A 14,562-nucleotide genomic window follows, 5' to 3' on the forward strand; every position below is an offset into this window, starting at 1 on the left:
CGAAAAAAGGGAGGTGGAAGTTGAAATCTATTATTACATATTCAAAACTTCAGAGATACTTGAGGCTATATATTGTTGTAAAATTAACCGGTGGTATAACGGAGCATTGGAACAAAAAACTGAATACAAAGGCTGCTTACAGGCTCATTTGTTCAAAGTCATTAACGAAGCAATAAAAGTAATAATTAATCTTGCACGAACTTCGTTGATATCTTCAGGCACCAACCAAATCAGAGCACCCAACTTCCTGGCGATGGAGATAGCCAATCTTGCATTTGCGTACCTTTCTTCTTCCGTGTTACCAGGGGTGACTAGATCATAATCAACATAGCCTGGTGCAATACCATTCAAAACATCCAATAAGAAGTGGGCGTTTGATAAAGCTTGATCTTTAAATGATCTAATGGTGGAGCTTTTACCGCCTTTAATTACTTGGTCTTGAGCCCATTTTAATATTTGAGAATCACTCATGTCTCTGCCACTCGACGATAATGTCTTCATAGTTATCGAAATATTTCTACGCATCAATTGCCACACTAGCCCTAAGGTCAGTAATTTATTACCGTCTACAATATCAGATCCTTCAATACCAACTAAAGAAAATCCTTTGGCTCTGCCCAAGTCGACTGCATAGTTGGTGTTTTCTAAGGCTTTGAATCTGGAGATCTCTGCACCTGAAGCAGGTCTTTTGTTAACATGTTTGAAATCAACCGCACCGGTCATCACCTTTTCATAAGCTTGCAATAATACCAATCCATCCTTCAAGTCATCAAATAACGAAATGACAGGTGGATCGACGTCAAGAGAATTTAGCCACAAAGTAAAGACTCTTGCCTCTCTTTCACCTTCTGCATCAAATTCCTCAATTTCAGGTTTTTCCTCTTCCTGGATAGGTTCCAAACCAGGATGAGTATTAAACAGATGAGCCACGAAGGCCAAGTTTAACTTGGGGTTTCCGGCAACTAAAGAACTTGGAGTTAAGTACTTTCTACAATCTAGTTTTTCAGCATTTTGTAGAACTTGTTCAGCTCTCTCCATTAGGTCTGTGGTTTGTAATGGTGCCTTGGAACACAAAGTGGGGTCCAACTGATTCAATAAAATGGTGTAATTCTCACCATCAGAGACATCTTTTGAAAAATTAGTAACTCTTCTGTTCCAGTTTGCCTGTTTCAAATGATAGTTGAACCAACGCAATAAGATTTGTTCGGGAGGTAATCTTAAAAATTGCTCCAGCGTTTCATCATCCTCTAACAGACGATATAATTCCGGATGCAACTTAATGTCGATTTTGCTCAACAAACCTCTTCTAATGATTTGCCAAATCAAACCTAGAATTAAATGCTCCCTACCTTCAATGATGTCTTCTGAATGAACATTAACAACGACACAACCGATGGCTTTTGCGGAATTGATAACAATATTTGCATTTTCACTAGCTTGGAAATTATTCAATTCCTTGCCCTTTTTAGGCCAGTTCAAAACTCTTGTATCGATAGTATCTGGAACAGAGTCGTTGATCAATTTAGACAGCACCAGCCCATCCCTGCATTCATCAAATAATTGGAAAGTGTCAGTAGGAAATGGAAGCAGGTCACCAATATCTTGGTCTCCTGCTAAAACGCTATTGATATGTTTAGTAAATTCACGTCTTTCTTCTTCGTTGATGGTATGTGTAGTACCTGTTTGGGAACCAGCAACAATAATCTTGGCTTGGGTACCCTTACCCTTGTGCTGCAGCCCAGTGGCGGCAGTGGAAGCAATAGGGGCTGAATTAGGTGCGACATTGAAAGTGGTCTGTGGAGCCGCTCCCGTTTTAGATTCTCTCAATTTCGCGACTAAACCGACATAATCGTCCAGTTCAACACGACCTGACGCATCCACACCGACATGTTTCAGGGTTTCTCTTGCTTCGTCATAAGTGGCATCACCGTCTTTGGACGCCGCCTCTAAAGCTTGCTGTTTTTCAACCCATCCTTTATCATCTAGGTCAATGGCCCTGAATTTTTCAATTGTGGAAAAAAGGTCCTCTTGAGTCAAAATTGGAAATTTTCTCTAGTTTGATAAGAGTTTGTTAGTATATGAAACAGTCATTAGAACCTAAAAGGTGGAAAAAAAGTTCTAGTGTGCTCTGTAGGGCGGGTACTCGAGAAAAGGATACGTACTTGTAATTTAACGATATTCATTATGTGTTAATGTGTCCCGTAGCGCTAATATATTAGCTCCTTCTCTTATAATTATGGTGTAAAGGGTTCTTGTTCTCCTGAAATAACTAATATTTATATCGATAAATCTTCATTATAAACTTCGCCCCGTACTTTTGATATTTTTCCGCCTCCCGAGGAGTGCTTTTTCACATGAAGGCCATCGGGAACAAGAAAAAAGCCGTTCACTTTAGAGAATAGGACCCTATACCAGGTTAAGATCGCTTGGTTGTATGTAAATTCGTTATATACAAAGCATTTTAACTCTTTAAAATCAGTTATAGTGTCAGGAATATAATACAATCTGTTTACACCCGGTGCAAAAAATGTAAAAAAGCGATATAATTATTTGTGTTTCGGTATTTCCGTGAGCTGAAGTTCGATATTGGATAACCTTGATTCAATCTCTCGTTGTCTTCTTAACATTTGCAATACTAAGTCCTTTATTTCCCTTAGTTCCGCAGTCTCTTCAGCCACTATGCTATCAGGTAATTTAAACTTTACGCTTTTCTGGAAGCTGGCTTTCTGTACCTTACCTTCCTTTGCAAGCATGGAATTAAGTTTAGTGTTCGATTTGGTGAGAGACTCTATGCCACTTCCCACATCTTCCTCTTCTTTTTTTAGCTCAACTAATAAATTTTTCCTTTTCAGTTTATCTTTATCTTGAGGGTGCTCATTTTCAAATGGATTTGCCTTGGACTCAGTGCTGCTTTTAGTTTCTGAAGGGCGAATATGTTGCTGCTGTTGCTGTTGTATTCTTTCAGGTGACATGAGCCCATTCTTAAACCGGGCTCGTATTCTGGTTAGAGAACCGTCACCTCCGATTTTATTTTCATTACTGAACGTCAATTTGGTTGGTGATGTAGGAAATATTATATTTGTTATGTGGTCTGAGTTTTGGATCTTCACATTTTTATTCGAATTTTTGAACTGCGGTCTATCCAGGCTTTGAGTTTCTTTAGAGACGTAGCCCTTCAAACATTCCGGTGATATTATCCTTCTCGGTGTTACTTGTATGCTATGTTTCGCGCCATGCGTCTTGTTAGGTGACAGCCTCATAGGTGGCTTCAAAAACTCTTTTTGGCTTGTCGTCCTCGAAGGGGACATGCTTAATCTCACAAAGACATTGTCCTTGTCACTGGGTATATTACTTCGACCAATTGTATTCCCTATATCACGTAAACTCCTACGGTTGCTTTTATTACTCATAATTTGTTTTATTGAACTATATCACTTAACTCCAGTTCAGCAAGAGCACTGAGAAAGCTTAGACTAGGCTAGCCTATCCATTTGTTTTGATCTCCTCTTGTTGACAATTTGCAGTATTTAGTGCATATATCATTATGTACGTTTGTTATCCGCCATGTTTATCATCCTTAACTAAATAGAGCTTCAGCGTCCACCAATTCATAAACAGAATTACTTTTATAACCATTGTTATAAAAGAGTGGTACGGCGCATCTTTGTAACTCGTCTACTTGTATTATCTTTGTAGGTATACCGTTTATCGTTAGAAATTCTAAATTCGGCAAGCCTTGCTCAAAAACCTTAAAGACGTCTTGTAGATAATGAAGATATAAGTGGTACAAACGAATGGCGTCTTCTCTTGTAATTTTATCAATTGGTATATTCTCAGCATTGTTGGTGGTATCTTGCAGATTTTTGTTAAACTTCCGTACAAACGTTTCAATAGGTACGGAATCCCATCCCATCGCAGGTGTTTCATTGTCAACAATATTTGTATAAGGCATAATCTTGTCCTCGAGAAACATTTGGTAAAAAAAATTGCGAGTTTGGAACTTATTTGGGTTCCTTACGAGTTTTAACCGAGTTTCAGGAAAGATTTTTTTCAGAATTACCTCGTGAATTGTCTTTTTGCAACTTGAACAAGGACAGAAACCATCAAAAGTCAACCGCATTAGTGGATTATCTGTCGTTGGAAAAAATAATCGGTGGCTTAGTTCGCAGTGTATATCGAAACGCTGCAATTTTTTGCCACATACTTGCTTAGATAAGAATGTGATCAATGATACATCGAATTCAAATTTACCCATATAATCAAGTTTCAATCTCTTTAAATTGTGGAAAACAGCCAAACAATTCATTAAAAAAAATTCGTTGTAGACTAATGATGCTAGCGATAGGTTCTCAATCTTCGGAAATTTCCAAAATCCTTCTAGCCCCCATTGAACGTATAATCTATCAAAACCGCCTTCATCCTCTGAGGGAAAGTCATCGCGACTGTACCAAGACAGAATCTCTAGCTGTTTTAATGTGGAAGTATCAAAGATGTCACTGTATTCTAGCTCTTTAAAAAGTTCACCGGAAGCATCGTATCCCGCAAGGTCAAGTGTGTCAGGTCGTAAATTTAAAACCAATGCCTTAATTTTCATAGGAGCTCTGATATTTTTGAAGTACTTCAATGCATTAATATGAATGGATAGTTTTTCTAACCGAGATAAGTCACACTTCAGGAAAAAACGATCAATCTCATTCAAATAAGAGCTTCTTATGCTGTTATGAGTGGGCATTACCGTTGGCGGCGTCAAAGTTAGGGTTTTCAACTGTTTTGATAAAGGTTCCAGGCCTTTGTTAACTGATGAACGAACAAATTGGTCGACAAATTTCAAATTGGATCCATAATCGGATAATAATTTAAGTACATTTGACATCACGTCTTCATTTAAGTGCCATGTACAACGTATTCGATTAATCAAAGGACATAATCTGTTTGGAGATTCTGCTAATGTCCTTTCGAAATAACTGAATTTCAGTTTAGCTAGTGTTCTATTTGATATGTCATTTGTAGTATTGGGATCGTCCTCATCTATGAAGGGAAAGTTCAAGACTGACCAATCACAAGTTCCAAATGAGTTATCATAGTCACCACTGACATGATATGTTTCATTAAGAAATATGTTTTGGTAGATGAAAGGTATAATTGATTCATACGATCTTTTACACACGTACGTCAACGAAATTTTATCCTCCTGAGGAATTCTGCAGGCAATTTGTTTGAAAATCTCATATGGTAACTTATCGAACATTTTTTTGCACCCTTTCAAATTAAGATTAATATTGTTTTACCTACTCCAAGTATATCAGAGACTCTCACTTTGCACACATTATCTTAGTATATTCTCTATGTTACTTTATTTTTGGTTTTGATAAGTGTCTATATTCGAATTCCCGAAGTTGATTTTTTTCTTGCTATATCTATTGATAATAAAAGAGAAAAGGGACAAGAGCCTACAAAAAAGCAAGAAAAAAAGCTACTAGAGAAATACCGTTCATCACGGGGTTTCAGTTTGCATCAAGCACTACACAAGTATATAAGAAATACAATAGAAAACATACACATACTTAAGAGCTTGGCAGAAGGGCGAATTCTGTCAGATGTTAATTTTACAGATATTCATATCCTCTGTAGTACTCCTTGGTTCCGTTAAATGCTATGGCTTTAATAGCTAACAGCATAATTTTACCATCTTTCATGGCCAGTTTCCAGAGAGATTTTCTTAAATAGAGCTTCAAACCGGAACATAATTTAACGCCAAGTGGATCAGAGACGTCAATGACCTTGTCATTAAACCTATTTTTATCAGTTAGCAGACTTTGAACTTGAGAAATTTTGATACCGTTTACGTCTAAGTCACAGAGATATATGCATGCTGGAAGCAAATAATGAGTTTCAATTTTCGCCTGCGTACTGTCGGATGGGAAACGATAATGGTAATTATTCAAGTTGAGCGCACCAAAGGGTGTATTCGGCGGATGGCTTCCAAATAAAGCCTCAAACTTTTGTGCAGATTCTCCAGTTATGTCTACATGAATACTTTGGCTTTCCTTATTGAAGATTATTGTACAATCAGTTGAATCTATTTGAAAAATCAACTCTCTCGCATGATTATCTAAAAATGGCCTCTTATAGCAAAGCATGTTCCAGGAATCATTATATTTTTCAGTCACATTAAGTTTGATCTTTTTACTTGCTGGCTGTTCACAGGTTTTCAACAATGGATCGCATTCATCTACACTGCACAATTCCTCTTCAAAGCAGGGAGAGGTCGGAAATGCGGAAGAAGCAGGAAAAGTAACGCCTTTTTTGGATAAGTCCTTCAATAAGAGGCAAATCTCCTCTTTTTTTGTTGTGGGGTTATAGCTAACATGGGATTTGATTAGCCGCTGTTCAAGATTTAAAAACCTGTAATAACGACACTCTTTTATCAAGGCATCTCTTCTATTATCATCCAAATCGAGAGTTGCTCCTCCCAGCAATGTCAGTAAATCTTTGAAATACTCAGAAGATCTTGGAACATAAGGAGCAGAATGAGGTGGAGGTCTTAATAGTTTTCTAGATATAATCAGTTCTTCCACATCGATGTACACCGTAGCTGCATATATCTCGAAATAATTCGGAGAATCACCTTTCCTTCTGAATAGATTTTTTGCTATCTTGAATGATTGCCCGCCAATGTTAGTGAAATAATAGTCCGTTTCTTTCAGTAAAGACCGTAATCGCGGTAAATTATAGTACATAGCATCTGCGAAAAGCATGGTATATTGTACTTCATCCTTAATCTCGATTATGTAACCTTGTAAATGCTGGTAAATCCATTCAAAAACTTCGGCAGATCTGTCTATGAATAGAACCTCATTTTCACTAGATTCTATACTATCATTATTGCTGTCATTGTTATTGGCAGGAGAGCGCTTCTTAGAAAAGTATTCAGTAAAGAAACTGGGACCATCTGAACTTAAAGAAGCACCACTGATTTTGAATAGTGATTTCCCCACTTGAATCTTATACATTTTCTCGTGTGGGAGAATTTGAGGAATATTCGGATTGAAATGTTCTTGTGACAAAGTTGCGACTGTTGGAGAATTTGACATTTTCTATATGACTATGATAAGACCTTTTTTGTTAGTGGCGTTTATGAGTAACGCAAAACCAGTCTTTAGTTAGAAATTTGGCCACTTTTTTTCTGCGAGACAAGGTATAGAACCTTCACTCATTAAACACATATTTCTTTTGATTGTATAGACTATTCTTTTTTAGTTTAAGAGAAGAATCTATCAGAATTTTGACTTAGTAAGCAATTGCGGCTTACATGATTTTCCAGGAAGTTCAGTCGCCCGTGCAAGGGAAACAAAAGCTGGCTAAGAAAAGTGTCAACTCAGTGATCCGGATGGAATATTAAGAAGGTGCCCATATATAATCAATGATGATAAGCCATCCTGATCGCTATAATGAATTACGAATACATGATTATTGTATTTTTAAAAAAAAAAAAACAAGGTAAAATTATCATCTGTTTGACATGTGATATATCGGGTTCCCGCATTCAATTAGCGGAAACCAAATGGGTAGACAAAAATATTTTATTTTTGAATTAACGAACCTTAAACAACCTATATTAAGATATATGATAAAAATACAATGCAACCAGCATATATAAAAAAAGTCTGGCTGCGTGTAAACCTAAGAGATATTAACTTTATATTAATATTATTATAATAATCATTTAGTTATGGAGTGTTGCCTCCTAGTTTTAGACTAAGAAATTACCAGAATTTCTTATTAATTGAAATAAAAGGATTTTGTGGAAGCTTGTTGAAGGCAAAAATACTCTTGACCATTTTTCTAAAAATTTATTAAAAAAAAAGCCGAGTAAATTACAACAACAAAGCGGCAGCACCAGCGAACAAAGCACCAGCAGCAGGCAAAGCTTTGACAGCAGCACCAGTGTAAGAGGTAACAGTTTGAGTGGAAGAACCTTGCTTAGTTGGCTTTTCGGTTGGCTTTTCGGTTGGCTGTTCAGTTGGCTTTTCAGTTGGAGCTGGAGAAGTGGTGTTCTTTGGTGCTTCAGTAGTTGGCAATGGACACCAAGTGGTGTATTGAGTGATAACGTCATTTACGGTGACGGTAGCAGTGGAAACCAAAGCTGGGGAAACTGTTTCAGAACAAACATGGTCTTCACAAGAAGTGATGGTGACCAAAGTGGTAGATTCTTCAGTGACAGTAGCAGTGGTAATGTTAGAAGCGGCGGAGGCAACAGCGGCGACGGCAGCGATAGAAGCGACAGTAGAGAATTGCATTTTTAATTTGTTGTTATTATGAAGCGAACGAAAGAAGATGTTTGTTATCCTTGGTTTTTTGCTCTAAAAAAAAATTCAGAGAGAAGTATATTTGTTCAACGAGAAAGAAGCAGACAAAGAACAAGCATGACACAGCGACGGTTTATATACTTCGAGAGATTACTAAACCATCCTCTATGTTATGGAAAGTGTACACAAAAAAATTGCAAAAAAAATGAAAGGAAAAAAGAAAAGGTAAGGCAAGTAGAGAGAAAAAAATAACAAACAAAAAATATCAGAAAATCCCTGCGTGGTTTCTGTGAAGGGGTCGTTGATTCACCCTCTGCACTGGTCCCTGAAAGGGACTACCCACCATACGCGTAGCCCCTTTTCTTACTGGATACCACCCGCACGCCAACGAAATACGCGTTCTAGAAAGTGAGCCAGGACCGGACTCGCGGATTTAAGAGGGCTTTCCGCTGCAGCGTGTCCTGCAGCTCAAACCCAGCCATCGATCCAAATAAGGAAAGCGCCTTCCTGTTTGAGCGATCGTGTTGTCGCAGCGCTTCAAAGTGGATGACTTTCCCCACGCGGAAGCGCATGGACAGACCCGCGAGAAATACACTACCGCGTCGAACCGTGGTTATTGACGTTTGAGCAGCTCGCACTATGCTATTGTTTGAAATGGCTGCCAAAAATAGTTATGTCGCACGTTTTAATGCTTGACAGAAGAAGCAATATGGTGGAGCAGCCTCGACCCAACAAATGAAAAAAAAAATGGAAAGTGGAAAAAAAAAAAGAGAAAAATAAGTAAGTCTCCTTCAGGGACAACCAAACGACGAGCTCGTGCAATTTCCTATATCCTATGATATTGAATGAACGAGGAAGAAAACATGCAGTCAATAAATTCTGTTAGTATACCTTAAGTCTTGAGATGTGACTCTTTCTCCTACGATCCCTATTTGCGATGATACCAAAAAGGTACCTGAATTAATCGAAACAGATAAAGGGGGCCTTAGATATTAGGTCACGGAAAGGGCTGCATAAAGTTAACAGGAATATGTAGAGCTACCTCCGTATTATTTTTCCACATTTCTGGTATACTGCTTGTGTTTCTGTTGTTTAAGGTTTTCCCCTTCTCCGAATGTAAACTGCGGCATTTCCTAATAAGGTCATTACCCCGCACAGAGTTTCCCTTAAGATACCAGAAAGGGAATTAGCGTCGATCATATTTCTGCGGGTGGATTACGCTTGCGATCTGTGCTCCGGAAATAGGTTGGCTTTTTTCTGTAAAGGGGTAATGGTGAGGAGGTGGACCACGTTCTTCCTCTATTCCTGCCTCCAATATAACCTTTGGCCCCTGGCCGCTCTCTAATTGTATATTGAATATTTCGAAAGAGTGTTCCTTTTCTTGCTTAAGTGACGTGACGTCTCCTCCAGGCAAGAAATGCAGGCAGGTCTGATCAGCCATGCAGCCTTTTTTTTAAAAAAATAAAGTGCTTTTCTTATTTACCTATTTATTCTTATTCATCAAACGCACTTCATTATGCGGGGCACGTTATCTCATAACAGGTTGATATTAGTTCAAAGTTTAATTTTCGTTGACCAAACCAGCTTCCGCGCACAGTGAATAGAACAATGATTTGGTGTCACTTAATAACTGGCCTGGAGAATCAAACTCGGCTACTTTACCATTATCCAGAACAATGATTCTATCACTATCCATAATCGTGTTCAGTCTATGCGCGATAGTCAAAATAGTTCTGTCTTTGAAAGCAGTGCGAATCGTCTCTTGGACAACTTTATCTGTTTCGACATCAACTGCAGCCGTGGCTTCATCAAGTACTAAAATCTTGGAAGGAACCAACATTGCCCTTGCAAGACACAGTAATTGTCTTTGTCCAACACTTAAATTACCACCACCTTCGGTTAGTTGGGCATCTAGTCCGTCATTGCTCATTGATAGCACGTGTTCTTTTAGATGAGAAAGTTCTAATGCCCTCCAAATGGCTTCATCGGTGTACTGGTTAATCGGATCAATGTTCTCCCGGACAGTGCCCTCAAACACTTGAGAATCTTGAGGTATGATCGACAATTTGTGCCTCAAATCATATAATCCAATCTCGTTGATGGCAATGCCGTCGATTACGATGTTTCCCTCACTAGCCTCAATCATTCTAAATAGCGCTAGCGTTAATGAAGATTTTCCGGCACCTGTCCTACCTACAATACCAACTTTTTCATTCGGTTTAATGTGTATGTCAATATTTTTCAGAACAAGACCAAGCTCTGGCCTATAACGAGTTGAATAATTATTAAACTTGATATCACCTTGGCTCGGCCATTCTTTGGGTGGCCTATGACCTTCAATTATCAAAGGTGCTTCGCTCTTCAAGTCGGCGTATTCCTTTATTCTTTCCACTGAAACAATATTGGTTTCAACTTCCACGGTCATTCTAACAATCCAATTTAATGTTTGCGTGATTTGTAACGCATAACTTAACGATAAACCAACCATACCTGCAGTTAATGTGCCTTGTTTTAATCTAAAAACGGATAAAGTTGCCGCACCTAGAATAATAATTGAACCAATAAGTTCCAGTCTATATGCTAACCAACGATTAGCATTGATAGAAGGATAGAATGCACTCATGTTATTATCAATGCGGCATTGGTTAATATGTGAAAACCTTTTTTGTTGTGAATAACCTCTAACCGTGGCAAGACCCCCCAAAGTCTCTTGAAAATGAGAGTAGATTGGCGACCTAGTAATAGAGTCCAAACGACGCAATTCTCTTGATGTTCTCAAGTAATACTGCTGGTAGTAAATGTAAAATACACTTAGTGGGATAATAATGAAAATAAATTGCCATGTCGTTGCACAAATGACTGTGATAGTGAATGTGACTTTCACTGCATTGACGAAAAACTGAGAAAAAGTTCTCCCCAATAACGCATCCACTTTATATATATCATTTGAAAACCGGTTTAAAATTCTACCAATTGGTGTTGTTTCAAAAAAAGTCATTGGGGCTCTTAACACAGAGTTTGTCATCAAGTTGTGCAAATATTTGGAAGCGTGAATGGTACAAAAAACCCATAGAACGATTGTCTGGATTAATGTTGCCAGTGCAGAGCCAATACCAAGAGCAAAATAAATGGTCAAATAACGAGCTGCATTTGGATTAGCTCCATAGCGGCTGTTAACTTCAGACCAATGTTTCAACCAAACATTTCCCATAACGGAGAGAAACATTGATATAACGATAAACAATATGAATACGCAAACGCTCTTCGGGTTGCAAGCTTTAGCGTACTCTAAGTAAATATTCCACTTCACCTTTCCTTGTTCACGATGCTCTTTCTTAGCAATATTTTCATCGTCACCAAAATCAATACTTCCCAAAGTTGCATCACTGGCTCTCCTTAAACTTATGGCGTCGGGGTTTCCAAAATCCAAATCATTTAATTTCTGCAGTTGTTCCAGTTCGCCTTCCACAGGTATACTGCTTTCACGAACTGAGCTTTCAGAGGAGTCACCAAATTCATTTTGCTTACCGTTGGTTTTTTTGCCATAGTTGTTGAGCAGTTTCCATAATGGCGAATCTGCATCATTAGTAATCTCATCGTATGTACCCTGTTGAGTGATTTCTCCATTATCTAATAACGCAATAGAATCTGCAATAGATAAAGCGCTCACCTTATTTGTAGCTAATACCCTGGTTTTTGTATGTAGTAAACCATTTGGACCCAATACATGTTCGATTAAGTGCCTAGCAACGTGTTCATCGACAGCTGCCAAAGGGTCATCAAGTAAATAAGTATCTGCTCTTGCATAAACTGCTCTTGCTAAGGACAAACGAGCTTTTTGTCCTCCCGACAAAGAAATTCCTTTCTCTCCGACCAATGTCTTATCTCCATCCATCAATATTGCGAGATCAATGGTTAATGCACAGGCCTTAATCGTTTTTTCGTAAAATTCAGCGTCGTACCTATGCCCAAATAAAATGTTTTCCTTTACAGTACCATTCATTATCCACGGAACTTGCGAAACATACGCAACAGAACCATGAACAGTGGCAAAGCCTTTAACTCTGAATAAATCACCCAACATGCATGACAATAGAGCGGTTTTACCGCTACCAACCTTACCAACAATACAGGTTAAATTTCCTTTCTTAGCTTGGAAATTGATATTCTTTAAAGCCACTTTATATTCCGGTTTGCGCTGCCATAAGAAGGTAGCGTCATCTCCAACATTAATTGCCACATCGCCTATATTTTCCACCTTTGGTAAGCGCTGAACGGAATCTGGTTGTAGCTCTTCATTGGTAAAGAAAGTGAATAATCTACCAATAGAAACAGAAGCTTCAATAAAAGAATTCAAAACCATAGGAATAACCATTAGTGGGAATGAAAGCAGATTGAAAAGAGTCAAGGCCGGGAAAACTAGATCTGTGGTCAATGCTCTATCCTCAGTATACACAAATACAGCAAATGTGCAACATGAAACGAGGAAAGGAACAATGTTAAACTGGAAACTTGTTACAGCCATATAACATCCTAATTTTGTAAGATTTTTTAATTCCTTGTTGTTTCTTACCTCCTCTAACTTTTCCCTATAAGGTTTCTCCCAGGCATATAGCTTTAGAGATTTAATGTTATTTAGTATTTCACTTATAACACGAGTTCTTTCATCTTTGTACTTCATCTGGGATTTTTGCAACTTTTTTTGTATCCTCATCAAAAATGAGTTCAGTGGCATCATGATAACCAGTATAATTACGCCCACCCACATAGAATTTCCCAACAACTTATAGAGAGAATACAAGCAAATAATGATCTGAAAAGGCCCCGACCATATTAAATTTAGCCATTGTGTTAAGTCTTGTAATTTTTGAACATCCACACTCATTAGATTAACAATGTCACCGGTAGAGGAAAGTCCAGATGCCTCATTAGATAGCACCAAAGACTTTTGATATATTAAGGCGGTTAAGGCGCTCTTAATATACATACCTGTGTTGAAGACATTCAAGAAATATTGATGCAGAACAGATGTCTGAGTAAAACCTACCAGAAACATAGCAAACGCAATCAAAAACCCTCTTACTATAGGCAATTTTTGATGAGGGTTATTTTGAAGTCCGAGAATGGAAGGATTATCATCATTCTGTCTTTCATTGTTATAGTCCGTAACGAATTTGATTAAAATCCTTAGCAATTGTGGTTGAGTAAACGCCAAAACATCATGAATAGCTTTAAAGAATGCGGCTAAAAGCATTTTAGATCCAAAAGCTCTGCATATTGCCCAAGATAGTGAAGGGTTGGATTTTTGTTTCAACTCACTTTGCCAGTTTTCCTCCAACTTTTGACTTAATTCCGTGCTACTGAAGTTTTTTGGCAATTTATATAAATCTGCTTCCACCAGGTATTTCTCATAGCCGGTTTTCATTAAACCTGACATCCAAGAAAAAGTGATTTTAGAAAATATATTTGCACTATCATATGGATTCGGTTTCCTTCTCAGTAAGCTTTGGCGTATGTGTTGATGGGGCATTAGGGGCTTCTTTGGAAGAGTTTCAAGTAACAGGATACCGGCGCATGTAATTACCTGAAATAATGTCAGTATGAAACCTGCCTGACCAGAATACCATTTTCCTTCGTACGTATGTCTGATAAGAATATTTGTTAGTTTGGTAAAATTACCGAATGTTTCAAAAAGCCAATAGAATAAGAGTACGGTATTGGCTACAACTGATCTATCGTATTCTATCCAGTGTAAGGCTAAGGCAACAAATAAAGACAGCATGGTAGAAGCATACTGACTTACAGCGGTAAAGTTTTCCGTCTCTTCTTTAGACAGATTCAAAGATGCCAGTGAAACAAATGCTATTTCCAAAAGGACAAGTACCATTCTGGAGACAATAATCCAATTTCGTCTATATTTTACGCTAGGATGTCTTTTATTGCAAAGGCGAACTAGATCTCTGGTACCAAAGGTTAGCATAAAGATTGCTGATAGATTTAAGATCACACCATCGATGAAACATTGAGTAAAGTCACCGTAAAAGGATATTGGTCCAAATCCTTCAGGAGATCTACAGAGCTTACAGGCCCATGAAACAAGATTACCAGTCATTTTCTTGTTCTTTATGGTAGTACTATGCCCCTCGTCTATTCTCAAACTGTTAATTGGAAATTGTAGGCTGGAGTCCAGATTCCATATGGGGGATAACCATAAGAAGTTGCCTTAGCTTTTATAGCAGCAGCTAACTTTTTT

At 38.0% G+C, this 14,562-nt stretch overlaps 6 protein-coding genes across 6 annotated transcripts; all 6 read right to left on the bottom strand.

Moving 5' to 3' along the window:
* Positions 1 to 144: 144 nt before the first annotated feature.
* Positions 145 to 2,183, bottom strand: SAC6 (fimbrin; the record flags this gene model as incomplete). Its single annotated transcript, XM_033909483.1, has 2 exons — positions 145 to 2,052; positions 2,163 to 2,183. 2 exons carry the CDS (start codon positions 2,181 to 2,183, stop codon positions 145 to 147), a joined length of 1,929 nt encoding a protein of 642 aa, XP_033765374.1.
* A 363-nt stretch (positions 2,184 to 2,546) lies between these two features.
* Positions 2,547 to 3,410, bottom strand: FIN1 (Fin1p; the record flags this gene model as incomplete). The annotated part of the gene is made up of 1 exon (XM_033909484.1): positions 2,547 to 3,410. The coding sequence occupies one exon, from the start codon at positions 3,408 to 3,410 to the stop codon at positions 2,547 to 2,549; it is 864 nt and encodes a 287-aa protein (XP_033765375.1).
* Positions 3,411 to 3,577: 167 nt separating this feature from the next.
* Positions 3,578 to 5,248, bottom strand: SPAR_D03430 (uncharacterized protein; the record flags this gene model as incomplete). Its single annotated transcript, XM_033909485.1, has 1 exon — positions 3,578 to 5,248. One exon carries the CDS (start codon positions 5,246 to 5,248, stop codon positions 3,578 to 3,580), a length of 1,671 nt encoding a protein of 556 aa, XP_033765376.1.
* A 358-nt stretch (positions 5,249 to 5,606) lies between these two features.
* On the bottom strand, positions 5,607 to 7,094 carry MRX16 (Mrx16p; the record flags this gene model as incomplete). The annotated part of the gene is made up of 1 exon (XM_033909486.1): positions 5,607 to 7,094. The coding sequence occupies one exon, from the start codon at positions 7,092 to 7,094 to the stop codon at positions 5,607 to 5,609; it is 1,488 nt and encodes a 495-aa protein (XP_033765377.1).
* A 783-nt stretch (positions 7,095 to 7,877) lies between these two features.
* Positions 7,878 to 8,300, bottom strand: SPAR_D03450 (uncharacterized protein; the record flags this gene model as incomplete). Its single annotated transcript, XM_033909487.1, has 1 exon — positions 7,878 to 8,300. The coding sequence occupies one exon, from the start codon at positions 8,298 to 8,300 to the stop codon at positions 7,878 to 7,880; it is 423 nt and encodes a 140-aa protein (XP_033765378.1).
* Positions 8,301 to 9,870: 1,570 nt separating this feature from the next.
* On the bottom strand, positions 9,871 to 14,421 carry YCF1 (ATP-binding cassette glutathione S-conjugate transporter YCF1; the record flags this gene model as incomplete). Its single annotated transcript, XM_033909488.1, has 1 exon — positions 9,871 to 14,421. One exon carries the CDS (start codon positions 14,419 to 14,421, stop codon positions 9,871 to 9,873), a length of 4,551 nt encoding a protein of 1,516 aa, XP_033765379.1.
* Between the last annotated feature and the right edge of the window lie 141 nt (positions 14,422 to 14,562).

This window comes from Saccharomyces paradoxus, chromosome IV (assembly GCF_002079055.1).
Source record: "Saccharomyces paradoxus chromosome IV, complete sequence".
Taxonomy (NCBI): domain Eukaryota; kingdom Fungi; phylum Ascomycota; class Saccharomycetes; order Saccharomycetales; family Saccharomycetaceae; genus Saccharomyces; species Saccharomyces paradoxus.